The sequence below is a fragment of the Ochotona curzoniae genome, unplaced genomic scaffold (assembly GCF_017591425.1).
Source record: "Ochotona curzoniae isolate NIBS_2020 unplaced genomic scaffold, NIBS_Ocur_1.0 contig_605, whole genome shotgun sequence".
NCBI classification, from domain to species: domain Eukaryota; kingdom Metazoa; phylum Chordata; class Mammalia; order Lagomorpha; family Ochotonidae; genus Ochotona; species Ochotona curzoniae.
The window spans coordinates 2,078,520-2,094,563 of NW_024466491.1; the positions used below are offsets into that span (position 1 = coordinate 2,078,520).

A 16,044-nucleotide genomic window follows, 5' to 3' on the forward strand; every position below is an offset into this window, starting at 1 on the left:
AAAGAAGCTTTTGGGGAACAGCATCCATCCGGGTGGACCAGCGTTGGGGTGACGAAGACCCCCAGGGCTCACCAGGGGGAGCCCCATACCTGAACTTTCTGCTCCTCCTCCTCATTCCTGCATGGGGAGACCACCTTGCTGATCCCCCACAGCCAAGGCCACCTTTTACTCTAAGTTTCCCATGGCTTCCAATGCCTCACAGAAGACTCAGTTCCGCCAGAGGCCCCCACACTCCAGAGAAGGCTGGATGGGTGGGTGGGTGGGGGTGTGCAGCCGACCCTTCCCCAGAACCGGTCCCCAAGCTAGGTAACCTCCAAGTATTTCACAGTCCCTCAGGGGCAACAGGCTGCAGGACATGGGTCAGCATAGACCAATCTCTCTCTTTTTAAAATTATTACTACTTAAAAGAGGTATTTATTTGAAAAGCAGACTTATGGAAAGACAGAAATCTGATATCCATTGGCCAGGCCGGGAACCAGGAGCCTCTTCCGGATCTCCCACACGGGTGCAGGGTCCCAAAGCTTCGGGCTGTCCTCCACTGCTTTCCCAGGCCACCAGCAGGGAGCTGGATGGGAAGTGGAGGTGCCGGCATTAGAACCGGCGCCCATATGGGATCCCGGCGTGTTCAAGGTAAGAACCTTAACCACTACGCCACAGTAGCACCAATACAGCAGAAACAATACAGCATGAGAAAAAGCATCAGGACCCGAAAGGGTTGGTGACACAGCAGGAGTGACTTCCAACCCAGCTCCTTGTTAAGACACCAGGCGGCAGGCAGCCGGTGACCCAGGGCAGACCTGGGAGGAGCTCCCGGCGCCCGGCTTCCACCTGGCCCAGCCCCAGCTGCTGTGGGCATTTCCGGTGCAAGATTCTCTCCACATTTCAAATCATTGATTGTAAAAACTGCCCAGGTCTCAGTGAAAATCTGGCCCCCCCAAAAAAGCCACCTGCTGCTCCCAGGACACTGACCTCACCAGAGCTAGGGGGCCCAGGGGCAGGCCAGGGAGGACTGCCCACCCATGGCATGCCCAGGTGCAGGAAAGAGCCACGCCCACCAGGAGCCAGCCCGGAGGCAGGGTGCATAGGGTCCCTCCACCCCCCATCTGAGTCCTCCCAGCCCCACCAGCCCCTTAGGGTCCCCGGTCTCCCCCACCCCCGCAGGGTTCCACGCTGCTCCCCAGCCCTGCAGGCTTTCCCTCCGCCCCCCACTTGGGGACTTCCCCCACCCTGCCCGCTCATCCCGTGACTGCCAGGGGCCACCGGGGCTTTCCCTGGAAAGGTCGCGGGCTGTGGGTGGGTCGCCCCCTCCTGTTCCCACCACGCCTTTGTGGGTTCCCAGACCTGAGGGTGCTGGGGGGGGGGGGGCCGAGATGCAGCCGCCTCTGGGGAGCACGCCGGTTGGGTGCCCGGGGCAGTTTCGCTTTGGAGATGAAACTCAGGCCAACTTCCGGGGCACGAAAGAAAAAAAAAAAGAAGTCTTGTTTTCGGTGGTGCCAAGAAGAGGCCCCTCCTCCTGCCTGGGGGAGCCCCACCGGAGCACCCCGGGGCATCGCTGGACACGGCTGGCCAGGCAGCTGCAGCCAGGCGGGCACCCCCAGCCAGCCCCTGTCCAATGATGAAGTCCTCCTGTAATTGCTACAAGGAGGGAGGGTGCAGGAAGAGGAAGAGGAGTTAGAGGAGGGGAAAAAGAGGCAGAGCTGCCGCTGAGCTGCTGGTGGGCACGCTGCACTGCCTGGGGACCCCAGTCAGTCTTTGGGGGGTCATGCCTCCCCCCCACCAGGGACACACACACCACCGTGGCCCACAGGAGGTTTCACGCATTTAATGCAAGGTCGTCTTAAGTACAAACACAGTAAACACATGGATCTCATGGGCGACCCCCATCTCCAAGTCACAACACAGCCCCGTGGGTGTGGGGCTTGCAGGCCGATGCCCTCAGAAGGGCACCCAGGTGTGGTCCGGAGAGCCCCCAGACCCTTCCTCTCTGAGCCAGGTCCCAGCTGGCCGGATCTTGGTGAGGTTGGCTGCGCCGGCTACCACTGTCCACTGTCACTTTAGAGTCCAGACTGCGTTCCTTCTGCCGCCTCGGGCCGCAGGCTCCATCGGGGTGCCCCCTTCTGATGGTCCAGGGACCCCTCTCTTTCTCTCTCTTTTTTTTTTTCCTCCTATGTCTCCCGCCAGGTGCCTAGGGTGCTGCACCCAGCTCTGGTGGCCGTGAGGGTGCCACGGGGCTCCCCCCTCCTGCTTCTGCTCCAGCTGCTCCGTTTCGGGGGGGGGGCGGAGGTGTCAAGTATATGGTATCTTCCTGCAGGTGCGCCCCAGCTGGCCCTCAGCGTTCCCCCAACGAGATGTAGGGCACCCACTGGTTGTTGCCCCGGCTCTCCTCACAGTAACTGGCCACTTCCACCAGCCCATGGCTCTTCCAGGCGTCCGTGTGGGGGTTCTGCAGGGAAGAGAAGGGCTTCAATGGGAGTCCCCGGGGCTGGGCGGGGCCCCCCTCGCGGGATAAACAGCTTCCCTGGGTGACGAGGTCCCCAGCCGGGGCTGCCCACGGGGACATGCCAAGCATGGCTGGGTGCTGAGCTGGTCCCAGGCGGGCCAGTCCCGGGCTGTTGACAAACACAGGGCCCAGGTGCGGGGGCGGAGGGGCTGGCTCACCGTGACCAGGAGGCAGTGCAGGTCCCGTGCCTCGGCGCTGCCCTGGGCCTCGGCCGGCTCGCCCAGCAGCTGTGCCAGGCGCTGCATGCCAGACACCCGCACGATATTGATGTCGTTGTCACAGCAGAAGGACTGGATGAGCGTGAAGTGGATCTGCAAGGCTATGTCGCCCTCCTCTTCCTCATCGATGGCCAGCAGGCACAGGACCACGCTGTCCGGGTCACTGGGGGGGGAGGGGAGGAACAGGTCAGGACCGGCCAGCTGCCAGGTGCACCAGCAGGGAGGGAGGGTATGGACGCAGCAGGGAGAACCACTCTACAGCCCTCCCCTCTCCCCACAGTGGCAAGGTGGGGTGCGGGGGCAGCTCCCACCCGTGGCCAGCGGGGAGCACGCGGTAGCACGAGGGGGCGTCCCCGCGGGGCCGGGGAGGGGGTGGTCTGACTTACACATTCATCAGCTTGGCCGACTCGTACACCCCCACGGTGAGCCGGTCCTGGCGCTGCGCAGCCACCAGCAGCTCCTCCACGGCGGCGCTCACCGTTTGCATCCTAAAGTACAGCAGAGAAGAGGGGGCCCTGGGTCAGCGCCCGCCGCTGGCTGGACACCGGCCCCGGCTCTGCCCTCCCGGGCCGCGCGCGCGCGCCGGACACTTACTTCTGCGCCGCGTGGTCGCACGCCACGAGCTCTTCCAGCGTCATGCTGCAATGATAATCCACAGTGGACAAGACTTTGCTCGCTCCTCGTAGCAATCCCAGGCCAGAAAGCCTTCCCGTGCACGCCTCTCGGGGCGCAGTGAAATCCCTCCGTAAATAATGAAGGGGAAAAAAAATCACAAGAAAAGACAGCCAAGTCCTCCGCGAGAATAATCCAGAAAGCCGGACGCTGGCACAGACGAACCTCCTGGTCACCAGCAACGAGCCAACTGAAGCCGCGGCTGCCAGCGCCGGCCTTTATAGACTTGTGCGTACGGAGGCGTGGCCTGGACAGGGCTGTCCCCTCTCCCATTGGTGAGAAAAACAAAGGGCAGCGAGGCCAGCGCTGCGATTGGCCACTGGCGGAGCGCCCACGGGGCTGGTGGGGAGCCCCACGTGGGGTGGGGGGGGGGAAGCTGAGAGCACCCGAAAAGCAGAAAAAAAAAAAAAAGCAGAAGTTTTTCTCTTCATTTCCCGGCAGCCGTGGTGGGGTTCGGGGCGCGCGCGGGATTTCCAGCGCACGAGGTGCCCTGGACTATGGGGGCGTTGGGGATCGGGGAAAGAGGTGGGGGGGCACTTGGAATCTCCCACCACCCCACCCCATACCCTGCACCCCTGGAGAGTCCCCAGGGCGTCTGCCCCGGGAAGGGTCCAGCTTTACAAGCCCCTTGCGTCCCCGGGGGACGCGGTGGCGGGATTGGGGGAGGGGAGTGTCTCTCCAGGGCGCATGGCGTGACTCCACGGTCCGTGTTGCGGTGTGTCCACGCGGGTCGTGGGGTGCAGCCCTGGCCAGGGTCATGAGGTGCAGCCCTGGCCAGGACCTGCAGCCAGGGACGCGCAGTCCACCCTGGTGGTTGCAGAAGGACCCCCCCCCCACACGCACACCGGCACACGCAGCCAACCCGGCCGCTCGGTGCGCTGCAAGCAGCGCGTTCTGGAACCCAGCACACGTTCCCTGGGGGGGTGCAGTGAGCCGTCTCCAGCCTCACCCCCGCTTCCCCAAAGGCGGGCGCCGCTGCCCACGAGCTTCAGGCTGGCCGCGCATGGGAGGCGCTGGTGGCGCAGCCCTGCCAGGCCACCTGGCGTCCTCGCGGTCCGCCCGCGAGCAAGCCAAGGCGAGACTCGACCCGGCGTGGGTGCATGCAGAATATGATGGGGGACCTCGGGCTGTGCTGGCTTACCCAAGCTACGTGCACAAAGCTGGGAACCTGGGGGGACTCCCGTGGGTCACGAGCCGGGCGGGGGACTCCCGAATGACTCACTCCTGAGTCCCCTCCTCGCCAACCTGGGGGTCTGGCTGGGCCCTGCGGCTCCCCGGCGCCATAGGAGCTGCGAGCTGTGGCGCGCCGGCACCACCTGCTGGCCACCCCGGGAGGGGCCCCTGCGTCCATGCAGGCTTAGCGGGTTGCACGGAGGCGCCCGCGTGGGCCTCCTGCCGCCCAGGGGACACATGGAAGATGGGCAAGTTGGGGTGCAAGAAAAATGTGTAAGTCTTGGTATAGGTGTCCATGCCACTCTAAGGGTCCCCCCAGAATGCACGGTTTCCAGAAACGTCTGTAAGCTTGCAGTTGTCACATGGCTCTTAGACATGGTGTGTGTAGGGGGTGACTGAGATCAGAGCCGAGGGCCTCAGAGCTGGGGGGCGGGTGGGGGTGTGGCAGGAAGCCCAGGCTGTGAGCTCAGGTTTTCTCGGTAAAGGATGAACATGACATGATTTCTGGTCCAACAACAGCCTTCCCAGTGAGGCTGAGTCACGTGGGAGGCCTGTGGGAGACCCTGGGACAGCCAGGGCCGGGATGGAGGTGGCTGTGAGGGCTGGGCAGACGCTGGGGGGATTGGGGGAGTAAGGCCAGGGCCACTGCTCCTCTGGCTGAGACTCCACTGTGCACCACCGCCCCCCTCCCCAAAGCTGTGTGCCCTGCACTTGCCAGCTGCATCTCACAGTCCAGGCACAGGGAGTGACATGGGAAGCAACTGAGCCAGGGCCCCTGGGGACAGCCCACATGGGAGCACCCGGGGTTCAGTCCCCCATCCTCACCACAGAGGGACACCTCTGGGTCCCCGCTGCCCCCGGCTGCTTGCCATACCTAGTTAGCAAAACCCAAGAGCCAGGCTGGGGCCCAGCCTTGCCACACAGTCCCTTCCCCATCTGCTCCCAGCACCCACAGGTCTGGCCAGCCTTCCTGCCTTACTTGCTTCGAGTGCAAGTCCACTCCTGGCCACCCGTCTAACCCACACTCCAGCCTGCCGGCCCACTCCTGGCCACATGTTCACCCAGAATCCAAGCTGCGGGCCCACTCCTGATTGCCTGTCTAACCCATGCTCCAGCCTGCGGGTCCACTCCTGGCCGCTGGTCTAACCCACACTCCAGCCTCTGTGGGTCCACTCCTGACCACATGTCCACCCATGCCCCTAACCTCCTTGCTCCTGGGGCTTCCCCGCCACCTCCCAAATAGGTTTCATTTCTGGGCCCTGGGTGCCACGCCAGGGAGCCGGCACCGCCTGCAGGAATACCTCCACCCAGACCCGCCTCCCCAGAATGTGTCCGGTTGGGGGCGGAATGTGACCAGGGAGCAGGGGACACTTCCTCTAACGACAGGCGTGGAGCCAGGAGTTAGTCAGCTTGTCTCATGTCTTGGTTCCTGCAGTCACTCCTGGTCCTGGCTGCTGTTCACCTGTGCCCCAGTGCTCGGGCCTGCATGTGCATGGGTGACCCGGATGCTGCTCCTGCCTTCTGCCTGGCCCAGCCCTGGCTGCAGTGGCCATGTGGGGAATGAGCCAGCAGAGAAGTATTTTTAAAAAGAAGAGAACAGGCCAACTCAGTGGAGATGCCGGGTTTCTGGCACTGGTTCCAGAGGTCTTTTTGTTTTAATAAAAGACTCGCTAGATATTTGCAACAGCTGGATCCAGGTCTCCCACGTGGGTGCAGGGTCCCAAGGCTTTGGGCCATCCTTGATGGCTTTCCCAGGCCACAGGCAGGGAGCTGGATGGGAAGTGGAGCAGCCGGGACTTGAACCAGCACCCCTATGAGATACTGGCATGGTAGGTGGCAGCTCAGCCCACTGGACCCCTGGATCCCTCTCCTGCAGGATGGCGCCTGGCTCCTGGAACTTCCCTTACCCTGCTGGGAGGCTCCATCTGCAGCCACTTGGTGGATGAGAGCTGTGTCCCTGCCTAGCCCTAGGCAGTGGGGGCAATAATACAGAGAGAATGTGAGGGCGTGACCGTGACCCAGGCGGCAGCCCCTGGCAGGAGAGGGGCAGCTGCACAGATGCCCACAGTGGCTGGCACGGGGCCAGGCTGCAGCCAGGAGCCAGGATCTGCACCCCCACCCCTACCACAGGCTCCCAGTGTGGGTGACACAGGGGCCAGCACTTGCTACCAACCGCCAAGCACGACGCCAGCAGCAGCTGCAGGCACAGAGGCCTGACAGCTGTGAACTCCGGGCTGGGCCAGGAGCCACAGCATCCCCTGTCGTGGGGAGCTGACATCTAGCCGTTGGGCACAGTGGGGTCCCTGGACGCTGGACCCATCCCCTAGGGCTCCCTCCCCAACTCCAATCCCGGGATCGCAATGCCCCTGCTGGCCTGGAGTGGTCCCTCGTAGCTCCAGGTCTGCCTCTGTTCCTGGAGTGGACAGGCCACTCCCCCACCAGGGGTCAGTCACAGGGCCTGGCCACAGCTGTCACTACCCTCCCTCCCCTGCCCGCTGAGCGCCAAGTTTTGAAAATCGCCTGGCTGCCTCCCAGGACGCGCCTGGGGCAGAGGGGGACAGCCCTCGGCCCCACCCACGGACGCGCGGGGCTTTCTGGGACTCGCAGTCCAGCCTGGACTCGCAGTCCAGGGGGTAGGGGTGGCTCCTGTCTGCTGGTTCATCTCCTAGATGCCTGCAGCTGTCCAACCTGGCAGCCAAGGGCCCGGTGTGCCAACAAGGTGGAGTGTGGGTGACGCAGGCAGAGACCCCGGGGTGCACTGGCAGGAGTCAAACCTGGGTACTGAGAGGTGCACTGTCAGGTCCTCACTGAGTGCATTCTTGGGGCACATGGGGGCTGTTTACATCACTTCCCCGAGACAGGGTGAGGGGGTACTGGTCCTTGCGTACCCCCAGCCTCTCCCTGTTGCGGGCTAAGGAGTTGACTAGCACTCGGGGAGTGGGCTTGGGGCTAGAAGCACCTGTTCTCAGCTGTATCCAATATGCGCTAATGAGGGTGTGGGGGAAAGAGTAAATAAGAAGTAGGTGAAAGGTCAAGAGAGGAGACACTAAAGGGAGGCCTCAGAGAGGCTTGGGAGGGACTTTCACCATCACTGGTCTCCTGTCGGTGCTTAATCCCTCAGACCTTCAGGGGTCAGACCTTCCAGGTGTCCACACTACTGGCGCTGTTGGCTGTAACATCTCCCCACGGCAGGGTCCCACCTGCTGAGGGGACCCCGTTAAGTGGCATTTCCACAAGGCTCCAATTTGGTTCAAGCCCTGTCCTGGACTCTGATGGGGTGCCCATTCATTTCAAGTTGGAAAGGGCTCCAATGAAAACCACAGGTGCCTCTGGGCCAGCGACTCCCAGGGGGCTGGTCGCCCTCAGGTCTCCGGCGCCGTGGTGTTTGCTGTCATCCGTGAATTCATCCTACAGAGCTGGCAGGGTCTACCGAGACAGGGGAGACAGAGCGATTTCCACCTGCTGGCTCGCACCCTGGAACACCCACAATGGCTGGGGCTGGGCAAGGTGGATCCCCTGTGGGTGCAAGGCCCAGGGTCTTGGGCCGACCTCCACTGCTACCTCCACAGGTGCACTAGAAGGGGCCTGGATGGGAAGCAGAGCAGCTGGGACCCCCTACGGAGGATGTTGGAGGATTAGCTGGCCACACTACCATGCCAGCCTGTACAGCCTCCTGCACCTCCCTGCTTCGTGTGTCTGCCTGCCTTGGTTTGCTATGAGCTCACTGAGATGGGTGGGCAGAGCGGCACGGGAGGGCAACCCAAGCCCCCCACCGTAGCCACCTGGGGAATTAGGCCTGTGGTCTGAGTCCCACTTCGGGGTACCTGGGAGGTGATTGGTGGCTTAGGTCCCTGGGAGAGGTGGTGGGCACGTTAGGGGTTCTCGGTTCTGCCCACACCCCCTCCATGGGCAACACTAGGGGGCTGAACCAGTAGATGAGAGATCTTTCTCTGTGCGTGACACAACATTTAAAACTATAGGGTGGGACCTAGTGCAGTGGCCTAGCGGCTAAAGTCCTTGCCTTGAATGTGCTGGGATCCCATGTGGGCGCCGGTTCTAATCCCGCCTGCTCCACTTCCCATCCAGCTCCCTGCCTGTGGCCTGGGAAAGCAGTGGAGGATGGCCCAAAGCCTTGGGACCCTGCACCCGCTTTGGGAGAGCTGGAGGAAGCTCCTGGCTCCTGACTTTGGATCGGTTCAGCTCTGGTTGTTGCAGTCACTTGGGGAGTGAATCATCAGATGGAAGACCTTCCTCTCTGTCTCTTCTCCTCTCTGTATATCTAATAGATTTTAGAAAAACAAACAAAACAAACCTAAAGGTTGCATTGCCCTTGGCTGCAAATCCTCTCATCTGGTTTTGCATAAAATGCAGCCTTATAGAATTCCTGGAACTCTGCCCATCTCGTAATAGCACTCTAAGCTACTCTGTTTTCTCATCGAGATCAACTTTCCCAGCTGCTTCATACCACCTGCAAGGCGTGTGCTTCCGCACCTGCCTCGTTTCCCTCCACAGCGCGTCCACCTCCCGCTGTCCCCAAGTCCACACCCTCAGGCGGCTGCAAGGTGGCCGGCTGGCTGGAGACTACAGCTCCCGGCGCGCCCCGCGCGCACGCCCGCCGCCGGACTACAGCTCCCGGCGCGCCCCGCGGCGGGCGGGCGGGCGCCATCTTGCGCGGCGGCGGATTGAATGAGCGCGCCGAGCTCCGGCCGCCGCCCCCGGGAGCCGCGCAGGCCGCGAGCCGCCGCCATGGCCACGCCGCTGTCCAGCCGCGCGGGCGGGCCCGCCACGCCGCTGTCGCCCACGCGCCTGTCGCGGCTGCAGGAGAAGGAGGAGCTGCGGGAGCTCAACGACCGCCTGGCGCACTACATCGACCGCGTCCGCGCGCTGGAGCTGGAGAACGACCGGCTGCTGCTCAAGATCTCGGAGAAGGAGGACGTGACCACGCGCGAGGTGCGGCCGGGGGTGCAGGCTGGGGAGGCCCCGGGTTGGGGGTGCAGGCCGGGGGCGTTGCAGGCTGGGGAGGCCCCGGATTGAGAGTGTGTGCCGAGGGGTGCAGGCGGGGGGTGCATGCAGAGGGGTGCAGGCTAAGGAGTCCTTGGGTTGGGGGTGCAGGCTGGGGGCGTGCAGGCTGGGGAGGCCCCGACTGGGGGTGCATGCTGAGGAGGCTCTGCTTTTGGGGTGCAGGCTGAGGAGGGCCCGAGTTGGGAGTGTATGCCGAGGGGTGCAGGCCGGGGATGCATGCAGAGGGTTGCAGGCTGTGGAGGTGCAGGCTAGGCTAGGGTTGCAGGCTGGGGGTGCAGGCTAAGGAAGCCCTGGGTTGGGGGTGCAGGCTGGGGGCATGCAGGCTGGGGATGACCGGGCTGGGGGTGCATGGTGAAGAGGCCCTGGGCTGGGGGTGCAGGCTTAAGGAGGGCCTGGGTTGGGGGTACAGCCTGGCCCCGCCCACCACGTGGACCTCACGGCGCAGCACCCTCCGCTGAGAAGCCTAAATGCATCTTTGGGGAGCCCCTTGAGCAAGGAGGTCCCTCAGGCCTTGAAGGTTCCTGTGGAATGTGGGGGGGTCTTCTCCCTGGTCCAGAGAGGGCTAGAGGCCATGTGGGGTGCAAAGAGGCAGTCTGTCTCTTAGGGGTTGCCGGGACATTAGGGGCAGCCCTGCAGCCTCTGTGCCTGTCCCTCTCTTGGGGGAGGGGGTGTCCACCGCCCTGTGTGTGCAGAGGGGGTGCCAGGCCCGCGGGAGATGCGAGGCCCGTTCGCAACTGGGCGCCTGGCCAGCGGAGGGGCAGGTGGAGGGGTCAGCGTGGGCAGGAGCCAAGGCAGCTGCCTGTGGGGCTGGCTGGCATAGGTCCTGGTCCCCAGTGGCCCCATGGGCAGGGCAGGGCTGGGAGGCCCCGGTGGGGCAGCTGTTGCCTGGAGGCCTCTGGTTCCCAGCCTTGTGGGACACATGGGGCAGCTGGGAGCCGCCCTCCCCACACGGCAGCAACAGCAGCTGTTGGGGGGGGGGGCAGTGAAGCCCCCGGGGTGTGTGTGTGTGTGTGTGTGTGTGTGTGTGTACACACATGGGAGCAGTTGATCCTGTACAGCCTGGGGCTGCACTGCTACCTGGAGGAGCCGCCCCTTCAGTCTGGGCTGTCTGGGGAGCGGTCAGCGTGCATCCCCCAGGAGCACCCTAAGACCTGGAACCAACATTTGTGTATTCAGAAGGTGGAGTTATACACAGAGAGAAACATCTCCCATCTATGGGTTCACTCCCCGAGTGACCGCGGTGGCTGGTTGGAAGCCAGGAGCCTCCTCTGGGACGCCCACCTGGATGCAGGGGCCCAAGCACTCAGGTCGTCCTCTGCCTCTTTCCCAGCGCCTGAGTGGGCACCCACATGGCGCCACAGCCCAAGGCTGACCCTGCCATGCTGCCGCACCAGGCCCTCGAGGAGGGGCTCTCGGACCGGGTGATGCGGGGCGCTGGTGGCTGCAGGCAGGGGTCTGACCGCCACCACTGGTTCTGCCAGGGCTTGTGAGGGACGTGCTCTGGGGTGGCCTGGGAAAACCAGCTGGCTCCTTGTGCCCTGGGGACACCAGCTGGCTCCCCTTCCCCCAGGTGAGCGGCGTCAAGGCGCTGTTCGAGGCGGAGCTGGCCGACGCCCGCAGGGTGCTGGATGAGACAGCCCGGGAACGTGCCCGCCTGCAGATCGAGGCCGGCAAGCTGCAGGCCCAGCTGGAGGAGGCCAGCAAGAGGTAGGGAGCTGGGGAGTGAGGGACCCAGGACCTGGGGGTGAGCATCTGCTGGGCGGGGACCTGGGGTGGGAACCCGTTGGACAGGGACCCCAGGACCTAGGGGCTAGGACCCCGGAACCTGAGGGGCACACACCTGCACCCTGCTTTGTCCTTGGATGAAGCGGGCCGGGCAGTGATACGTCAAGGAGGAAAGTGGCATGTCTGGGAGTGGCTGTTCCGTGCCCCGCCCACCCCCTTTTTGCGTGATGTTCCTGCCCCATGTGCATGGTGACCACGCAGCCTTGGGTCATCTGCTGGTGCCCAGGGTCACTCAGCACTGGCGCCTCCCACTCCCCGGGTGCTTGAGCATGGAACCGGCATCTTAAGAGAGCAGGTTACTGGGCTATGCCGCACCCCAGCCCTCTGCTGGGCCCACTGTGGGGGCACGCGCTGTGCTTCCCCACGTGCCAGGGAGAAGAAGTTTCCAGCAGGTCAGCTCCTCTGAGGCCAGACGCCGCGGGGCCTGGATCTGGGCGTGAGGCCCGTCCACAGCCTCGGAGAGCTCCCTGCCCACACAGACCGCACGGAGGATACGTGCTGCCGGGGCTCTGAGCGGCCATGGCAGGCCAGGACTGGCCACTGGGCCCCAGCATGTGCCCCGACCCCCGTGCTCATGCACCCCATGACTTCCAGCGCCAAGAAGCGTGAGACTGAGCTGGCCGGGGCTCAGGGCCGCGTGAAGGACCTGGAGGCGCTGCTGCAACGTAGTGAGGCCGAGCTGGCCACCGCCCTGAGCGAAAAGCGAGGCCTGGAGGGTGACGTGTCTGAGCTCCTGGCCCAACTGGCCAAGGTGAGGACCTGGGCCTCGCGGGGCAGGGTCGGTCGGGGTGCGTGAGGTCCACGGGCCCTGAGCCGGCTGTGTCTCCCAGGCTGAGGATGGCCACGCTGTGGCCAAGCAGCAGCTGGAGAAAGAGACGCTGACGCGGGTGGACTTGGAAAACCGCTGCCAGAGCCTACAGGAGGAGCTGGACTTCCGCAAGAGCGTGTTTGAGGAGGTGGGGCACTGGGCCCGGGGCCCGCCCAGGGCTGGAGTCACTGTCCTGAGATGGGCCCCGCATCCAGCCACTGCCCCGCACCCTGAGTTCTCGGGTTCACCCATTGTGCTGTCACAGCTGGGGCAGAACCCAGTGCGCGTGTGGGGGGGACTGTACCTCATTGCCCTCTGAGCCGCTGGCCAGTTGGCATCATGCAGCTGCGGGGCCGGGCACAATGTCTGCCCTGCCCGCATCCTGGGGCCGCAGGAGCAGCGGATGGGGCCTTGGGGGTCAGGCTGAAGACGGGGAGGCTGGCAGAGCTCAGTAGGGTGTCTGCAACTTGGAGACTGCGGGGAGCTGAGCAGAGACCCCTGAGGGGAGACCTCTGTGGGAAGCAAGGGCAGGGCAGTGCCGGCAGCCGAGCTGGGAAGGTGGGTGCGTGGTGGGGGGCACCATGCCAGCACTCCCGTCCTGCCACAGCCAGAGCTGGGGCAGGCTCAAACTGGGAATTCTGGGGGGACCTCCCATTGGATGTGGGGCAGAGTCCTTGACTCATGCTGCCCTGGTTGGGGGGCTGCCTGGGCTGGGGGCCGCCAGTTGGTAAGCTAGCAGGCCATCCGAGCCCACGGGCTCCTGATGAGGTCTGGGGTTGGCGCAAGTGGGCTTCGAGTAGGGGGCCAGGGGGACAGCAGCCTCGGGGCCGAGGTGCTTGGTGACCAGGGGGCGGCCGCCCAGCGTGCTGACCCACGGCGGGCCGCACCCCCAGGAGGTGCGGGAGACGCGGCGGCGGCACGAGCGGAGGCTGGTGGAGGCGGACAGCAGCCGGCAGCAGGAATACGACTTCAAGATGGCGCAGGCGCTGGAGGAGCTGCGCAGCCAGCACGACGAGCAAGTGCGACTCTACCGGCTGGAGCTGGAGCAGAGCTACCAGGCCAAGGTGCGGGACACGGGCACGGGCGTTGCACCCGGCTTCCTCACCAGCACCGGCCTGTGCCCTTACCCCGCCCGGCTCCCCGCAGCTGGACCACGCCAAGCTGAGCTCGGACCAGAACGACAAGGCGGCCAGCGCGGCGCGTGAGGAACTGAAGGAGGCGCGCGTGCGCGTGGAGTCCCTCAGCTTCCAGCTGGCCGGGCTGCAGAAGCAGGTGAACCCGAACTCTGTCCTGAGCTGCCCAGGCCAGCCCCTCGGGCCGCCGCCATGCACCCTGACCTGCCCGTGCCCTGCCCCTGCCCAGGCCAACGCCGCGGAGGAACGCATCCGGGAGCTAGAGGCAAGCGCGGCCGGCGAGCGTGACAAGTTTCGCAAACTACTGGACGCCAAGGAGCGGGAGATGACCGAGCTGCGGGAGGTGATGCAGCAGCAGCTGGCGGAGTACCAGGAGCTGCTGGACGTGAAGCTGGCCCTGGACATGGAGATCAACGCCTACCGCAAGCTGCTGGAGGGCGAGGAGGAAAGGTGGGGCGGGAGGAGAGGCTGGGAGGGCGGGAGGAGAGGTGGGGCGGGAGGAGAGGCTGGGAGGAGAGGCTGGGAGGGGGGGAGGAGAGGTGGGGCGGGAGGAGAAGCTGGGAAAGCGGGAGGAGAGGTGGGGCCCTCAGGGCCAGGTAGCTGAGTCGCGCCCCCACTCCGCAGGTTGAAGCTGAGCCCCAGCCCGTCCTCGCGTGTCACCATCTCGCGGGCCACGTCGAGCAGCAGTGGCAGCAGCGTGTCCGCGGCGGCGCGCCCGGGGCGCAGCAAGCGGCGGCGGGTGGAGGTGGAGGAGCCAGCGGGCAGCGCGTCCAGCCACAGCAGCAGCAGCAGCAGCTTCCGCCTGGCTCAGCAGGCCTCGGCCGCGGGCGGCGTTAGCATCGCCGAGGTGGACCTGGAGGGTCGGTTCGTGCAGCTCAAGAACACCTCAGACAAGGTGAGGGGCGCAGGGCTGGCAGGGGCTCCCCTCTCCGGGCTGGGGGTCCGGCCACGGTGGTCCAGCATGCCCTCGCCCCACTGCAGGACCAGCCCCTAGGGAACTGGAGGATCAAGCGGCAGGTGCTGGAGGGTGATGAGATCGCATACAAGTTCACACCCAAGTACGTGCTGCGCGCTGGCCAGACGGTCACGGTAGGTGTGGTGTGCACCGGGTGTAGGGTGTGGGGGGCCTGGGCTGGGGGTAGTGTGTAGGGGCCCCAGGTGGGATGTGGGGGGCCTGGTCTGTGTGCAGGGTACCAGGTGTGGGGTGGACAGACTGTGTTGGGGCAGCCCCTTCACCCGCCTTGACCTTGTGGATCCTGCTTGGTCCCCAGGTGTGGGCCGCAGGTGCAGGCGTGGCACACAGCCCCCCAGCCACGCTGGTGTGGAAGAGCCAGAGCAGCTGGGGCACGGGTGAGAGTGTGCGCACGGTGCTGGTGAACGCAGATGGCGAGGTGCGTGGGCGCGGGTGGGTAACAGGTCCCCTGGGTGCGGGCACGGGTGGGCAGGGGGCTCCTGGGGAGCGGCTGAGAGCAGCCCTGACCCGCAGGAGGTGGCCATGCGGACAGTGAAGCAGTCGGCCGCGGTGCGGGAGGATGAGGAGGACGGGGAGGAGGCGGAAGACGACGACGAGGAGGCCGAGCTGGGCGAGGAGGACCTGTTCCACCAGCAGGTAGTCCCGGCGGGGCCCCTGGGCCGGGGACCCCTGTCCGCTGGGTGGCCGCCGCACTCACCGCCCTCCCTCCCTTGCAGGGCGACCCCCGCACCACGTCGAGAGGCTGCCGCGTCATGTGAGCCCCTCGCCCGCCCACCCGCGATCCCCACTACTGTTTTTCTATCATTGGCTTTGCTAGACTGTGATCCACTTCTCCAGTTTTTAAGCAGCTTCCCCAGGTGTGGGTGGGATCCCTGCCATGATCCCCCCACTCCACAATGGAGGTTCCTGGGACCCGCCCCGTCCATCCTGCACCCCGTAGCCAGCCCCGTGGGCCCCCATCCCGCCTGCCCTGCGCCCCATGGCCAGCCTGCACGCCCCCATACCTGACCTGCCCATGGACCAAGCGGATGGCGTGGGGGGACGAGCGAGCTTCTCGAGAGCCCACGTGGAATCCCACCCGTGCTGCACAGGACACCCCGCAGCCCCCCGTGTGTGTGTGCCCCTCGAAACACAGCCACCCAGGGGCGAGTGGGCGGTGTGGGCCTGTCCACGTCAGATGGGGACATGGGCGGGCGCCCCGGGTCGCCGGGTGTACCCTACGTGGGCTGGGGGCACCCTGTGAGTAATCCGTGTCACTGTGGGAACCCTGTGTCGGCCGTGCACACCCCGCGGGCACCCCGTGTCACCATGTGTACCCCGTGTCACCGTGCGCACCCCGCGGGCACCCCGTGTCACCATGTGTACCCCGCGTCACCATGCGCGCCCCGTGGGTACCCCGTGTCACCATGTGTACCCCGTGTCACCGTGCGCGCCCCGCGCGTACCCCATCTGTGCGCCCACCTCCCTGCCCGAGCTGCTGCCCACCGGCCGGCGGTTCCAGGCCACCCACCCACCCACACCCACAGAAGTTATTTTTTTAACGGATATTTATTTTTGTACGGGGCCGCCGGAGGCCGACCACCGCCGGGGAGCGGGTCTGGGGCGCGGGGCAGCGCGTCCGGGGCGGGAACCTTTTGTACAGACACTCCAATAAACGTTTTCATTGTATTTCCGGCGGCCTGGCGTGCGTCACATGACTCGGCTCCGCCCTGGCTGCCTTTCTACTCGTGCGCAGGCGCGCCACCTCCCCTCCCGTGTCG

At 65.1% G+C, this 16,044-nt stretch overlaps 2 protein-coding genes across 2 annotated transcripts; one reads left to right on the plus strand and one right to left on the minus strand.

The window, feature by feature from the left end:
* Positions 1 to 1,808: 1,808 nt before the first annotated feature.
* On the minus strand, positions 1,809 to 3,667 carry GADD45B (growth arrest and DNA damage inducible beta). Its single transcript, XM_040990311.1, has 4 exons — positions 3,313 to 3,667; positions 3,105 to 3,206; positions 2,659 to 2,881; positions 1,809 to 2,443 (listed from the first exon to the last, which is right to left on the minus strand). Exons 1-4 carry the CDS (start codon positions 3,354 to 3,356, stop codon positions 2,330 to 2,332), a joined length of 483 nt encoding a protein of 160 aa, XP_040846245.1. The 5' UTR covers positions 3,357 to 3,667; the 3' UTR covers positions 1,809 to 2,329.
* A 5,582-nt stretch (positions 3,668 to 9,249) lies between these two features.
* LMNB2 (lamin B2) lies at positions 9,250 to 15,952 on the plus strand. The gene is made up of 12 exons (XM_040990523.1): positions 9,250 to 9,513; positions 11,156 to 11,292; positions 11,965 to 12,121; positions 12,201 to 12,326; positions 13,072 to 13,242; positions 13,325 to 13,450; positions 13,541 to 13,761; positions 13,936 to 14,206; positions 14,293 to 14,400; positions 14,583 to 14,702; positions 14,798 to 14,920; positions 15,001 to 15,952. The coding sequence occupies exons 1-12, from the start codon at positions 9,250 to 9,252 to the stop codon at positions 15,040 to 15,042; spliced, it is 1,866 nt and encodes a 621-aa protein (XP_040846457.1). The 3' UTR covers positions 15,043 to 15,952.
* The last annotated feature ends 92 nt before the right edge of the window (positions 15,953 to 16,044 follow it).